At 39.6% G+C, this 16,032-nt stretch overlaps 1 protein-coding gene across 10 annotated transcripts in view; it reads right to left on the bottom strand.

Annotated features, from left to right (window-relative positions):
• The window catches only part of FANCC (FA complementation group C), a 290,345-nt gene that overhangs the window by 174,456 nt on the left and 99,857 nt on the right, over positions 1-16,032 (bottom strand). For all 10 annotated transcript variants that reach the window (XM_077904513.1, XM_077904471.1, XM_077904481.1 and 7 more), the window contains 2 exons: positions 14,981-15,065; positions 10,064-10,158 (listed from right to left, as the gene is read on the bottom strand). In XM_077904513.1, coding sequence (XP_077760639.1) covers positions 10,064-10,158; positions 14,981-15,065 — 180 coding nt within the window. The remainder of the gene's footprint in view (positions 1-10,063; positions 10,159-14,980; positions 15,066-16,032) is intronic.

Here is a 16,032-nt window from a genome sequence, read left to right as displayed (position 1 = left end):
AGTCCTTTGTTATTTGGTAAGCTATAACATGGGATAAAGGTGTTACTTGCAGACCAGTCTCTCTTTTGCTAAAATCTTGTAGTAATGTTCAACTACTGGGCTTATGCCGTTAGTGTGCAACTATGGAAATGAATGTTATGAATTTCAGGATTGTGCAAAAAAGTAAAACAGACTGAGGCTATGAAGGACTTCTTTATTTGATTCATTTAAAATATATTTTTATTTTTCATTTAATTTAATCCATTGAATAAAATGGATCATTTCAGTTACCCTTTCAAAAAATTTATGAAGTAGAAAGAATTAAAATCTCCATTTCAGGTGAAGTAAAGCTCAAATAAATAACTTGAGTGAAGCTAATGGAGTAGGGATGTCACAGCACTCTAGCAGGTCTTCAGGGTTAACTTGCTTCAAGGTACCACAATCCTCACTTGCTGATTTAAGAAGGCCCTTAATCTGTAACAGAATTAATTTCCTTTCTTTGAGATTTGGATATCACTGGCCTTGGGGAATAAAATAAAAGACCAGAACCTTCCCAGGCCACAGTGACCAACAAATCTATTTGAAGTCCCCTTAGCTTTCTGATTAGCCCAGCAGTCTTTCAGCAAAATGATTTTCATTTTTAAGGTTGCACAAATGACTTTACTGACCTCCCTATGCACATTTGTAGACCTTCCCTTCCTCCGCAGAAAGAACAGAACACTCTCCACAATCCCTGGGTACCAAGGATTCAGATGTTCCTGCACAACCCCCTCTGAGCACCAAGGAACTAGAACTTCTTGCACAACCTCCGAGCACTGAGATAACTCTGTAGCTGGCATCACTGAGTCTGCACGTAATCAAGAAATGTCACAGACCACTGCACTCCCTTAACTGGTTAATAAAAATCTCTGAGCCATGCAGAAACCTTGGAGTTGGCCTTTTGACAAAAGTTCATCTTCTACCAGGTGGCCACCCTCCTCAGTAAAGCCCCCCCCTTTTTTTTAAGATTTTATTTATTTATTCATGAGAGACACACACGGGGGGGGGGGGGGGGGGGCGGGGGCAGAGACCCAGGCAGAGAGGGAGGCAGGCTCCATGCAGGGAGCCCAACATGGGACTCAATCCCAGGTCTCCAGGCCTAATCCCTGGGCCAAAAGCGGCGCTAAACCACTGAGCCATCTGGGTTGCCCAAGCCCTTATTTTTATTTTTTTTACCATAAACACTCATCTCTTGAGTGCCTTTAGGGCAGTGAGCTGGTGAACTTGGCTTTTGGTAACAGGGAAGCAAATCAGGTCAGAGTTGGTCTTATTCTCTTTCAAGTCTCTAAACATTATGTTTGGTGGTGTACAGAACACAAAGAATATATATTTCAACTTATCTATAAATAAGAATGCTAGAAGCTTCCTAGCTTTTATAGGCAAAATAATATAATTTATATTCTAGGAGAACTATGTGAACTACATATGCTTTGACATTTTTGTCCAATTCTCTTCCTATAAGCTCTGCAGGCCCTGGTCCTACCACTTGTGACACATCTTCTAGTACTGCAAACATCTGGTGTCTGAAATCATAATCCATACCAGCATGAAATGAGTCCACCAGGGTGGCTGGGCTGCTGCATGTGCCTTCGAGCTCCATTCTCACCTTGTTCTTTCTCACACAAGCTGAGAAAGGAAACAGGACCCATTTCAAAGTGTCCAAACTTGTATTACTGTTCCAACAGAATGCTGGAATGTCTCCTCTCGAAACCTGGACTTGTACAAGGCTCCAGCATCTCTGGGTATCTGCCCAAGTCAGCGTTTTCCAGGGGCTGCTGAGGAGTTGGAGCCAATTCCACAGCCCGAACTGGGGTCAACCTGCCTTATCATCTGATGCAAAGGTGGGTAAGGCTCCTCCTGAGTCCCTCGGTGTATGTTGCTGGATCCCAGAGCTCCCACATAGGCACTCCTGTTCATGGGTAAATGTCGAATTTTAAATGTTTAGCAGGGACAAAAATGATAATGTCGCCACCAAGAGGCTGCCATCAGTATCCAAGGAGGCCTTCTTTAATACACATCATACGCGGTGGTGGAAAAATAACTCTGAACCAAGTATGAATTATATCAACTGTATTTATTTTGTCAAATTCACTATTTATTCATAATATCCTTTGAGTAAATAAGACTTTTTTCTTTTGCAACTGTGTATGTGTATACCTGAGTTTTGAAAACCTTTTAAAAGCTAGTTTAGTAAGCCCCCAAATAAGCCTGTTTTCACCATTAGAATGCTGTTGGCTGCTAGTAAAAAAAAAAAAAACCTCTAAACCAAACTGGCTTGAACAGGAAAGGGAATATACTAGAGAACTGAAGTCCAGGAGAGGCTTGGTCCGAGGCCCAAATAGAAACAACCTGAACATGACCCTTTTTCTCCTCCTCTCAATTCTGTTTCTTCAGGACTAACTTTATTCCCAGACAGGCTCTGTCCTTATGGACCCACAGTGATTGGTAGCAACTTCAAGGACTATGTGTCACCTAATTCATGTTTAGCAGGAAAGATAAAATCTACTTCTCCCATCAAACGGAAGTGTAGGACTGAATTTCCAGTGTGGGCTACATGCCCATCTTGACCAATTGCTGTAGCCAGGGAAAGGAGGGGTGGTCCTGGTTAGGACAGGCAGGGCTGATTCTAGGACCAGGTGTGGTCAATCTCACAACGCACAGCAGAGAAATGCAGGGTACACTAAGAAGGTAAGAAAGGAGGGAGCTAGATACTGGGAAAGCAATGAAAAACTATCCACCAAATGTCTGAATATAAAAATTCACAGAAAACAAACTGCAGGTTTTAGAAAGTCAAGCAAATAGAATACAGGTGGGAAAAGATACTGGTATTGTGTTTGTTATTTCGAAAGTAAAACCAAAACAAAAGAGACAGCAGTCACACAGGATTGCCAATGTTCTGCCAGAGTGGAGCTGTGAAAGAGAAATCTTCAGCATCCCCGGCTTCCTGCCTGAATTTTACCTTGTCTCCTATTGTCTTTCACTAATTGCCCTCAAGAAATATGCTATTTCTCTTTTAAATCACCATTCAAACTTGAACAATAATTCTTTCCCTCCCTTTCAACATATGAGCTGAGCCAGGCTAGCATTTTCAAATCCCAAACAACACAAAAATGAATAATAATGGAAATTACCAACAGTGTAGAATAATCATGTTTCCAAAGTATCAGTGTCTGCCCCCTGGCTGACCAGTCTTTAGAGCAGCTGTTCCAGCACCAAACCTACGTCTCTTTGGACTCCCTTGCCTGTCTTGCAACTTGGTATACACAATACCATCATTTCTGAAACCACTGGTTTCCTAAAAATTCAGGACACTCCCTCTTAGAATGCCTTGACAATGATCTGTTACACCAAATATAACAAAACATACAATTTGGGGTTCACTCAAAACCCATTGTTTATTAGATTTCAATACAGAAAAAACTGTCATGGGAAGGTTCAGCCTTTTTGGCTAATCGGATTAAATAACCCACACATGTTAGGGAGGACGATCTGCTTTACCCAATCTATTTAAATGGTAATCACCTTCAAAAATACCTCACGGAAACACCAAGAATAATGTTATGACCAAATATCTGGGCACCGCATAGCCCAGTTCAGTCGACACAAAATGAACCATCATAGATAGATGAAACCAATGGAGAGATTTAGGATCACATCTGCACATACAAAGACACCTGACTTATGACAAAGGTAGCACCATAGGAAACAACCTAGTATGAGCTGAAACAATCAAAGACATGCATGTCAAATAACCTATAATCCACCTGTTTTTTTTTTTAGAAAGTTTTTTACTTTGACAAAATAAGGCATGTGCAAGCTTGTTCACAAGTATCTGAAGTGATGTATGTTGGGCCTGTGGGATCAAGGGGGTTTCAGGAGGCACCAACAAAATGGCGGCGGGCCCTCCATCTTGTCACCCTCGCCTCGGGGCTTTCCCGACCCTAGCGGACCGCCCAAGGACACGTCATCATGGGAAAACAGGACCTATGCAGGAAACAGAAACCGAACCTTACCTAACCCCGTACCATATACAGACATAAGCAGCTATCACCCTATACCGGCACCACCCTACTCTTCCCTATAAAAGCCTGCCTGTATTATGCCCGCGCGCAACTTCCTCGGTCTTACTCCCTTGCGGCCCCGGAACCTCGCCGGAGAGCGCTTCCATTAAAAGCTTGCCTCGACCCAAACTTTGCCTGGCCTCTCTATTTCATTTCACTACCAACCGGATCAAACCTGACAATGTACAAAACACATTATCTCACTCTCCAATTGTTCTTCTTTTCCTCTGTAGTTCTTTATATAATAGATGCTTTGAGCCCTGGATATATGGGAGAAAATGTGACAGCAACTCTGCTCCTAGTTGCCCTAACCAGAAACAAATTCCCATCAAAAACAGAATGGATAAATTAACTGTGGTACATTAATAAAACGCAGTACTATACCACACTGAAAATGAGCAAGTGCCAACTACATCTAAGATCATGGGTGAATCCTACAAACATAATTCTGAACAAAATAAATCAAACACAAAACAATACATAGTGTATTATTTCATTTATATCAAGTTGAAATAATAAGCCAAACTGCATAATTAAGTGGTAAAACCATAAAGCAATGTAAGTAAAAGCTAGGCTAGTGGTTCTACTAGAGGGAGACAAAGGAGCATGTAGGCAGGAAGGAGTACCTGAGGGGAGGGAGTTAGCAGAGGCAGGTAATGCCCTGTTCTAGTTCCTGACCAAGGTAGCAGTCATAAAAGTAGTCATAAAAATAACTGTAAATTATTTTATGATAATTTGTTAAGCTTGTCATTTATGCTTGATGTACTTCTTTCTCTGTTAGATTCTGTAATTTAAAAGTTGTGTTTTTTAAAAAAGAAGAATGAAATAGAGGATTAAAGCAAATTAGGTAACATTTGGGTATTAGCACTGCATTTTGAAAGGGAATAAAAATGAAGTAATGATTTCTGTCCCTGGTATTCTGCTGTTTTCTTCTCATTAGAATACAATTTACAGAGGTATGGTCTTGCCCAGAGAAGACAGGTGTCTCCTAAATTTGGTAGGCCTGGATATCTCCCCTGGATTATAACCTCTCAGAACAGACTTTAAATCCACTGCAATAGCCTCAGCCTCTGTTGTAGTGCCTGACAAACAGTAGGTGCTCAAAAAGTATCTGTTCGATTAAGCTTTTCAAGAACCAAGTATTCCAAAAAGACATGAAAGAATCCTGTGACTTCAGTAAGTTCCAAACTGTAAAAATAGCCACTTCTCAGTTATGTGATGGGACATTTGAGGTTACCAGTAAAACCTCAAAAACAAAAACAAACACATATATTAATGTATTTCCAACATATTAACATGGACTAACATATGGCCAGCAAACAGAATTTTTATTTCATCTCTGTTCTAAAATTACAACTCCTACAACTCAATCTACTAATCTGAATTTTTACTGAATTTTAGAATTTACCGAGGAAATTCTTATTTTTTGACTCAGACTGTTTCAATCACATTCCTCAGTGTAGCAATCTGGCTACTTACTGCACTTCCCACTCATCCTATTCTCACCAAGGTCATTCCTCCAAGTGGCTTAAATCCAAGCACTCTTTTTTGATCCTTATCTTTATGCCCGACAGCTGCCCTGTCCAAAATACAGTGACCACCAGCCACATGGGGCTACTGAGCATGTCAAATGTACTGAGTATGATGAAGGAAGGAATTTTTTAATTTTTAAAATTTTAATGAAATTTAAATTTAAAAACTGACACTTGGTTCAGTTATAAATTTCACATACCCAGAATAATTTGGGTATGTGAACCTACTTTTTCAAGAGTAAATTTTATGAAATTGAAAAAACAGAGTAAGAACTTCCAGTGAAAATTTAGCATCTGTATTAAGATGTAACACGTAGACGCAAAATTTAAGCATAACACACACACTGGATTTCAATGAATTAAGATGAATAGAGATTATAAAATAATCTCACTAATAATTTTTATATTGATTATATGTTGAAATGATAGTATTTTAGATATACTGGATTACATAAAAATTACTAAAATTAATTTCACTTATTTCTGAGGCGCCTCCATGGCTTAGTCAGCTAAGCATCTGCCTTCGGCTCAGGTCATGATCTCCCAGTACTAGGACTGAGCTTCTTGTGGGGCTCCCGGCTCAGCAGAGAACCTGCTTCTCCTTCTGCCCTTCCCCCTGCTTATGCTCTCTCCCTCTAATAAATAAAATCTTTTAAAAACTTAATTTATATCTTTTTGTCTCTTAAAGCAGCTACTGGAAAACTTAAATTATCTATGTAGAATATATTTTGTGTTGGGTGCGCTGCACTATAGTGGTAGGTGTGCACAACCCTCGTTCTTTCTTGAAATGCTGCTGGTCTTCTCCTTCTACACCTTTGACTCCCTGGTATTTTGTTGTTGTTGTTGTTGTTTAAGATTTTCATTTTTTTAATTTATGAGAGCCACAGAGAGAGACAGAGACATAGGCACAGGGAGAAGCAGACTTCCTGCGAGGAGCCTGATGCAGAACTTGATCTCAGGACCCCAGGATCATGACCTGAGCCAAAGGAAGACTCTCAACCACCGAGCCATCCAGATGCCCTGACTCCCTTGTTTTTAAATGCCAGTGTCTCCCAAGGTTGTCCTGAGGCCCTTTCCTTTCCCCATGCCAGGTGCAACCTCTGGGCAACCTCACCCTGGGCAACCTCTCTGGGCAACCTCACCCTCCCCCAAGGCTCCACTGCTCCCAAGCCCTGAGCACTGTGAGCTCTCGTGTGTAAATCAGCTCACTCTCCTGAGAATAGCATTTCAACTCCACCTATACCTAAGTACATTAGTACGTAACCTGCCATTACATCTTTTGAATATTTACCTTATTTGCATCATAAATCTGGCCCCTCTTCTCTATTTCATTCAGGGCTACATGATTTCACCCCTTCATCACTACAATAGCTGCCAAAGCACTATCCCTGCTCCCTTCCAAATCAACTTCCTTTTGCGTTATGTTTCTAAAATTCACACCTGGCCAGATAATTTCTCTGTTTAAAATACTTTAGTTTCCGGGGATCCCTGGGTGGCTCAGCGGTTTGGCACCTGCCTTTGGCCCAGGGCGTGATCCTGGAGTCCCGGGATCAAGTCCCGCGTCGGGCTCCCAGCATGGAGCCTGCTTCTCCCTCCTCCTGTGTCTCTGCCTCTCTCTATATATCTATCATAAATAAATAAATCTTTAAAAAAAAAAAACAAAAAACTTTAGTTTCCCCACTACCTTCAAAATAAAATAAAAACTTCATATAAGGGATCCCTGGGTGGCGCAGTGGTTTGGCGCCTGCCTTTGGCCCAGGGCACAATCCTGGAGACCCGGGATCGAATCCCACGTCGGGCTCTCGGTGCATGGAGCCTGCTTCTCCCTCTGCCTGTGTCTCTGCCTCTCTCTCTCTCTCTGTGTGTGTGACTATCATAAATAAATTAAAATTAAAAAAAAACTTCATATAATTATACTTATGTTTTCATGCTTCATCACTAGCTGTATAAAATCCCAAGCTCAAGCATTATCTAAGTACCTGCAGTTCCCTGAGTACAATACTGGCTTTCTCACCACCATTTTTGCGCATGCTTTTTCTGCTGAGAGAATTATCCTTCCTAAAGCTCTATGCCTGTTCTCCTAGTCACCCTTCAAAACTCAGCTGATATATTACCTCCTGCAGAATACATCTACAGACTCCCAAGTCTAAGCAAGTGTTCTCTGTGTCACCATCACACCTATACATAGCTCTGGTTACCAGTCTGCGAATTCCCTAATGGCAGGAATTAAGATTTTAAGTTAACCTTCCTGTGCTATATATGTACCTATTGATAAAGGGACACAGTATTTTTTTTAAAGATTTATTAATTTATTTATGATAGACATAGAGAGAAAGAGAGGCAGAGATACAGGAGGAGGGAGAAGCAGACTCCATGCCGGGAGGCTGACGCAGGACTCGATCCCGGGACTCCAGGATCGTGCCCTGGGCCAAAGGCAGGCGCCAAACCGCTGACACCCAGGGATCCCCAGGACACAGTATTAAATAAGGGAAGTCCACAGAATAAAATGCAAGGCTAGAAATTTTTAAATAGGCTAATAAAGTCATTAGTTTAAATGAAGAATGTTAACCTAAAGACCCCCAAAACACTTTATTAGATGGCCTATTTCAGGACTTAATGAACTAGCCAATACAAAAATATATTCTAAGTAATCATTAAAACATCAAATACTCAACAAAAGCAATAATTTAAAAAATTAAAAACTGTATGTTATTCTATTTCTATAGGCTTGTTTTTTTATATCTTTTCTTTCCTAATTCTACTCATCAGTTCCTTTCTGTAGCTCTTTACAGTAATTCACCTTCTAGTTAAAGTTTGCACCCTTTCCTTCCCCCACCCAATCCTTTTCATTTCTACTGTCCCTTCAATTATTTTAATCTAATGGAAAAATACAAACATCGTCTTTGTCAGTCCTGTCAGCAATTTTGTTTAAAACAAAGGCATAGTAGAAAGCAGTGAATGGAATGATATCACTGGTCAGACTGACAGACAACACTGTATGCATTACTCTGAGTGTGTGAGTTCATAATACTAAGCAGCTAATCTGAACTATATGCATACTAAGTGGAGTCTGACAAGCATCAGCGAGTCCTTGAGGTTATTACAGTAGGACAGTGTGGGGTATGGGAAAAGAATAAGCAATTTGCTGGTGGTGAAGGCAGCCACAGCCCAGCCTTATAATATTCACCAACTTGTGCCTGCTCTTCGAGAGAAAGCAAAAACAGATGGGGAATGCAGTAGGCTATGGGTTCTGTGGACTAACACAGGCAAGTAACAAATTTGATGGTGTGAGCAGCACTAGCCAACGAGCACCGGTGCTAGTCTGAGCATCCTGGCCTGGAGAGCAACTTCAGGATATAAAATAAAGACAGCAGCTCCCAGGGCACTTCTGAATTTTCATTTTACTACAGATTAGATTTGAGAGAGGCAGAAAAGTACTCAGACAGGAATTATGTAAGTTTTTAAACAAGGCTGATAGGGAGAAACAACTTTTTTTTTTTAAGGTTTTATTTTATTTGTGAGAGAGAGAAAGAGAGAGAGAGAGAGGCAGAGATACAGGCAGAGGGAGAAGCAGGTTCCCTCCAGGGAACCTGAAGTGGGACTTCATCCCAGGACCAGGATCACACCAGAGCCAAAGGCAGATGCTCAACCACTGAGCCACCCATGTGCCCAAAGAGAAATACTTTTTTGAAGGATAGCAATTGCTAGGAGGAAAGACAGAACATTCTTTTAATTACCTGAAAGTAACTTTACAAAATCATACAGCATTAGTTGGGCTGGCTGAGAGACAGGGGCACCCAAAATGGCAGACATCTCAAATTGGGTCAAAATGGCTGATCTTCCCGCCAAAGGAGCCATGACCACCACGTCATCTCCAGTAAATCGAAGCCTAGATGGAAAACCGAAACTTTCCAGCCAGGACTTTCCAGCCAGGGACCACCCCCCATCGTCTGTACTATCCCCACCCCCAGCCAATCACCTAGGGACATGGTGTGCCCTTGCCTATTTTGGCAAGGGACCCACCCGTATCCGGATCGGAACCAATAAGGCTTAAAAAACCCCCAGACTCCCCAACCCCGGCGCGACTTCCCTGACTCGGGCCATCTCTCCGAGTCACGGAACCTCGCCGGGAGCACTCCCCATTAATGCACTCTCAAACCTACTTGCCTGGCTCTGCCGTTTTTTTTTTTTTTTTTCTCTGCGCCGTTCATCTTGGAAAAAACCTAACAACTAGGCCTTCCAGGCATGAGAAATTCACCCTAAACACCGCTACATTCTTGAATTAACAATTAATCAAGAATGAAATCTCGTGAAACATCCAGCAAGATAATGGAACAGTGAAAACTATATTTCTGAAAAAGTTTCTAAAACATCATAGACCTGGACTATCAAAGGAGCACCTTTAAACAATCAATTCAATGCAAAGCAGTGCGCGGCAAGATTTATTCTTACCCTGGTCCAGGAGTTAAGTTTAGATTCTTCAGAATTCTGTGGTTCTTTATTAATTAGACAACATAAGCACCATATTAGAATTTTTTGGCTTTCATCTGCAAAAAGGAAAACTAAAATGAGGTTTTGTCAAATAGAAAAGATAATCAGCATAAAAAATTTTTAAACACTGTATTTAAAGGAAATACATGTTATTATATTTTAGGAAAATCTCAACCTACTAAGTTCACAGAACCATGTGTGAAACTTAACTTCGTGGGTTTTTTTTTTCTTGTGGTTTCAGGATCACTTATGCTTAGCCCTTATGTGGTCAATTCCCTTTCTGATAGAGCAACAATTTTGAAAGCCAAAGAGAATAACAGAAATAACTAAAAGAACTGCACTTTTCACAAGATCAGTTCTCTTAAAGCATATTTCAAACTGTTAGTAATTTCAACCTTTTTAAAGCAATATAACTGTTACAGGCAACAGTATATATTTGTCTTAATCTCTTAATTTTCTAATTTCCAAAAAAAAAAAAAAAAATTTTCTAATTTCCCAAAACATCCTCATTTGTTAAAAAGAAATTTAATAAAGGATCATTTTAAAATTTATTCTGTTTTAAAATTTATCCAAAATGATCTGGATAAAATAGATGCCTCTTACATGTTCCTCATTCTTTCCTCTAAATTTAAAACTTTACCAAATATGTGATGAAAATGCTGAACTTGAAATCTTATACTTGGCAAGAATATCTACTCAGTGAGCCCTTTTCTTTTTCCTCGTTTGGTAACTGAGTCCATTCCAGTTGGAGATTTAACAACACAACTGAGAAACAAATGCTGCCTAAAACTGAAAATGTCAGTACCTACACTAGAGCCAAGCAAATGTAGCCTTCTTCCAAAGGCCATTGGTGGCAGCTGAGGAACACCAGCACCTGGAATCAAACCTCTGCAGAATCACCTGATACCCTTTACCCTCTCATCTTCTGCAGTCTCAAAAACTGAGCCAAAGGCAGTTTCAAACATTTCTAAGGGCTACAGTAACAAGAAATAAGGAAAATACAAACTGCAGTAAGCTACCTCTGCATTTTCAACCACACACCAAAGAATGGTAATAGTAATTGTTTATTAGACCCACTTTTTCCCCATAAGCATCATAAGTTTAAGTTCCCTAAATAACATCTCTGAACAAACTTTATCAGGAGTTACTTTGTGAGATACTGATTTTTCCCTAGTTTTTATAAGCTCAAATATATCACCAGCTTGCTTATTATAGGTTTACTTCAAGAATCCTGTCATTTAACCTCTGAAGGTCCCTAGGATTCTTCAGGTTGAGTCAATGCCACTGATTAAAAATCTGACTGTTGTACTTCCTATGCTTTAAGTATTAGAAATTATAACTATCTTCATGTCACAGAGTGTCAGACACATCCAATGATATGCTTACTATGCAAGCAGCCTTCCCAGTTAGAAAAAATACAACCCAATGGGGAGCACTTCCAAAAATCAGACACTCACCTCTAAAAGAGAGGAGGAGGAAGAGAAAAAGAAAGAAAATGTTATTTTATGGAACTTAAATCTAAAACAAGATATAAGATATAAATTTGCCCCATATGTTCAGTGAATCTGCACATTTAGTTCAACAAGTATATCATTTAAAAAGTTTTTCTCTAAAAAAAAAATTAAAAAAACAGAAAACAAGAGAGAGCGAGCAGCCCAAGAAATGTTCACCCACCCTTTAGGAGGTGCCTTCCTTTGCCCAGAGTCAATGTACTGAAATGCACTGAAATGTATTGCTAATGAGCTCACTTTGCTTTAGGGATTTACAGATGCAAGCCATCACTTGTTATTCATGAGTGCCACCAACAAACACTGCAGGAGAGAAGGCATCTGTCAGGATCCTCCCCAGAGGCCCCTACATTCAGAGTGGACATCCAGCAGGGCAGTTAAGAGAGATGGAAAAATGCCTGGGATTCATCATATAAGCAGTCACTGCCAGCAGATCTTCCTGCAAATTTGGATTCTAAAAATGAATGGAGGGCAGCCCGGATGGCTCAGCGGTTTAGCGCAGCCTTCAGCCCAGGGCCTGATCCTGGAGACCCAGGATGGAGTCCCAGCTCGGGCTCCCTGCATGGAGCCTGCTTCTCCCTCTGCCTGTGCCTCTGCCTCTCTCTCTCTCAATCTGTGTCTCATGAATAAATAAATAAAATCCTTTAAATAAATAAATAAATAAATAAATAGATAGATAGATAGATAGATAGATAAAATGAATGGAAGGGAAAAGAATATACTACCACATATTTGCCACCTAATATTTTTTTGGGGGGTATCCTGAGCTAAAATTCCAAATGAAACCTAAATTAATTCTTTAAAATCCTTTTAAAATTCTTTAATCCATAATTTAAAAGTGTAAAGGCAGCATTTTTTAAGACAATAAGTATTTATTATTTTAAGCTGCCACGTTTGGGGGCAAATTTTTACACAGCAATAAATAGCAAATAGTGAGGTTATAGCTGTTGTGCTCAATCAAGAGGGCAAAGGCAAAACAATTGGCCAGAATTCCAAGTAGGTAAAAGCAGTAAGTATATGCAGAGAATACCCCTCAATAAAAGGTGTTCCCACCTTTTCCATTATCTGGTTTTTCTCTGTTCCTAGTGGTGCCTTTTCATTTCCAAATCCTTCCTCTTTCTGTATTATCCTTATTTTGAACTGATTCTCACTTAACATTATGAGAGACTTACTTTTTCTTTGATGGAAATTGTCATCTTTCCTGTATTTAAAAAGTTATTTTGATATTATAAAACCCTAAGAAAAGATTCTTTCCTGGATAAATGTGCCCAACTAGCAAACCAACAGTAGCAACACAGGCAAGACTTGATTCATCATAAGAGTTCTACTGCCCATCAGTCTCCACTATAAGCTCAGAACCCAAGGCACACTTCAAACGGGAAGCTGAAATTTAACAGGCAGTTCAAAACATAACATATGCACTGAAAACAAAAAGAGATGAAGGACTGGTTTCTGGTTTTCAGAGGGGGCCAATGTAATAGGGATAGGTGCTAAGGAAAGATCACAGATAGACACAAGTTTAAGGCCAAGGGTATAAATCAGTCCAGCCGCTTGCTTTTACTAAAAGGGAATCAAACCTAATGAGAGTCTGGTAGCTTGTCTAAGAAAGTCTGGTCTCATCTACTGTCCCCTAAGAGTTGGCCCCAGCTCAACCTCCCCTGTGAAACTCTCCTTTATCTCTCAGCTCCTTGTTTAGAATTCTGTAACACAAACCATTTCTGAGTCAGGCTAATCTGCAAAGATGTCTTTTCTCTATGACTGGATACTTCCGGTGGAGAAATTGTAGCCATGTTTTCCAAGGCCTTGAATATTAAAAAAACAAAAACAAAAACCAAACTTAGTAAATATCTGTCCAGTGAATATATACATTCATATGAGGCTGACTGGTGTTAAAGCCAGAACTGGACCACTTCAACCATGACTGTGATCCAGACAGATCATTTAGATGGGTGGGATCCTGGCTTTTATCAGTTTTACATTATGGGGAAAGTGATTTCCTTGCTTTCATCCATAATTACCTATCCAGCAAACTATCTTCAAGTAAATATTACATAGTGAAAAATATAGCCAAATCAAGGCAATAAACCTCAACTGTACACCTTCAGATGTGTCTGCTCTACTCTATGCTACTCTATGCTAGGCCCTAGGATAACAAAAAGAAATAAAACCACAGTTCCTACTCTTGAAAGGCATTCAGTTCTCCAGGACATCAGATAGGTAAACCAACAATTACAAAACAGTGTAGTGTTATAATTAAGGGAGAGGCAATCAGCTATGGAGACTACTAAGAGAAGTTCCTAACTCAGCCCCAGCAAAACTGCTTCAAAGAAACTATATGAGGACAGATGAGACTAGAGCTCCAGGCAAAGGAATCACACATCAGAAGCCCTGATGTCATGTACCTTCAAGACACTGTTAGTAATTTGACTGGCTACCATGTGTGTGGTGTGGTTTAGAAGATTACACAGGAAATGATGCTAGACAGGTAGGTAGGATGTCAGGAAAGGAACATCTCCCCCCAGAGTGTCCCCAAGTTCTTCTTCACCTTAGGTAAAACCACAATCACTCCTAAATAATGTCAGGGCCATGGGAGGATTCAGGCACTGAAGAATTATTTTACACATGGAAAAGAGTAGCATTTGCGTTAATATGAAATTGTGAAACAAGGAATAATTCATTATTATAACCATTTTACACTGAATTAAAAATAAGATTATGATAATCATCTGGAAGAGTCTACACTATAATACAAGTTCTATTTTCTTACAGATCTGCATGTGTGTAGGTGTGTGTGTATATATGTGATTATACGAACATGTATCGACAAGAAAAGGATGTTATGTTTCCAATGCAACAATAAATATATCTTAATAGTTTTATAAGCAATGGGACAGGGAAGCCCAGGTGGCGCAGCGGTTTGGCGCCCCCTGCAGCCTGGGGTGTGATCTTGGAGACCTGGGATCAAGTCCCACATCGGGTTCCCTGCATGGAGCCTGCTTCTCCCTCTGCCTGTGTCTCTGCCTCTCTCTATGAATAAATAAATAAAATCTTAAAAAAAAAAAGCAATGGGACAATATTTATAATTTGAAGCTCTGTATTCTGTTGGACAATGCAAGATTAAAATTATCATTAGAAGTTTGTATTTTGAGAGGACAGATTCTTTTTTTTTTTAAGATTATTTATTTATTCATAGAGACACAGAGAGAGAGAGAGAGAGAGAGAGAGAGAGAGGCAGAGACACAGGCAGAGGGAGAGCAGGCACCATGCAGAAGGCCTGAACTCCATCCAGGGTCTCCAGGGTCATGCCCTAGGCTGCAGGCGGCGCTAAACCACTGTACCACGGGGGCTGCCTGAGAGGACAGATTCTTACCAAATGCTAAAATAAAAGGATTCCAGCAAGTTTTTGCCAACAGTTGACCAATTGTGGGGAATCTTTCGATGATTGTACTTGAATTCTGTAAAAGAAAATTATGTTTTGGTCAATAAAAGGACACCACACAACTTAGAAATGCTGAACTAACACTTCAGGTTGAGGGAGTTTGAATATTTAGTATGTAATTCAGAAAAGTAGGAAATTTAAATAAAATTTAACAAGTAACCACCTTACTTCATCCTTAAACCACAGCACCAAAACTAAGATGTATAGCACATGAATGTAAAATCAATCTTGTTATAAAATTACCTTTATTTTACTCATACTTAGGAAAGGCCAATTTGTTTAAAAATAACAATGCATAAGAGTGAAAAAATACTGTGGGTGATTAATAATTATATAATCCTGTATCTTCATCTTGGTTTTTTACTCTAACATAAGAGAGGTTCCTAACTCAGCTTTACTGGGGCTACTTCAAAGAAGGTTTGAGAGAACAAGAACTCTGAAAAAAAAAAAAAAAAGAACTCTGGAAACTTGTAAAAAGAAATAAAAGCATCCAAGGCATAAAGATACATATCGGACCTAAAACCTGAGACAAAAAAAGAGCAACTAAATAGAAAACAGCTTAAGATTAAAAATTGACATGCTGTTGTAAACTGGCCCACTTCCCACTTCTTTATCATTCAAGAAAGGTAAAAAATAAGACCTAAATGGGGTAATATGTACATAAGCTGAGATGTAAGCTGCTGTACCAATCAATTCTTCACATCTGTCTTAGCATCAAGGCCAGTCCTAGACTTTCTGGGACCAATTGAAAGCCAAGTTGCAGAAGTACTATTATGGAAAAACAATTTTAAAAGGTAGTATTGGTTGCTTATACAGGCTCTATCTTTCCTTCTAGTTGCTAAAGACATAAGAACTCGTATCATCCACACGAACAATTCTTCAAATTTCTGACTTGCTTCTTTGATGAAGAATTAAAATGTAACACAAGAACACCCATGTTAAATGAAAATTTCGCTTTTCATTTTGAAATCAGAAAGTATAAA

The sequence above is a fragment of the Canis aureus genome, chromosome 1, assembly GCF_053574225.1.
Source record: "Canis aureus isolate CA01 chromosome 1, VMU_Caureus_v.1.0, whole genome shotgun sequence".
NCBI lineage: Eukaryota > Metazoa > Chordata > Mammalia > Carnivora > Canidae > Canis > Canis aureus.
Note: the sequence above shows the minus strand (reverse complement) of the source record. Positions and strands in the feature narration are given on the sequence as shown.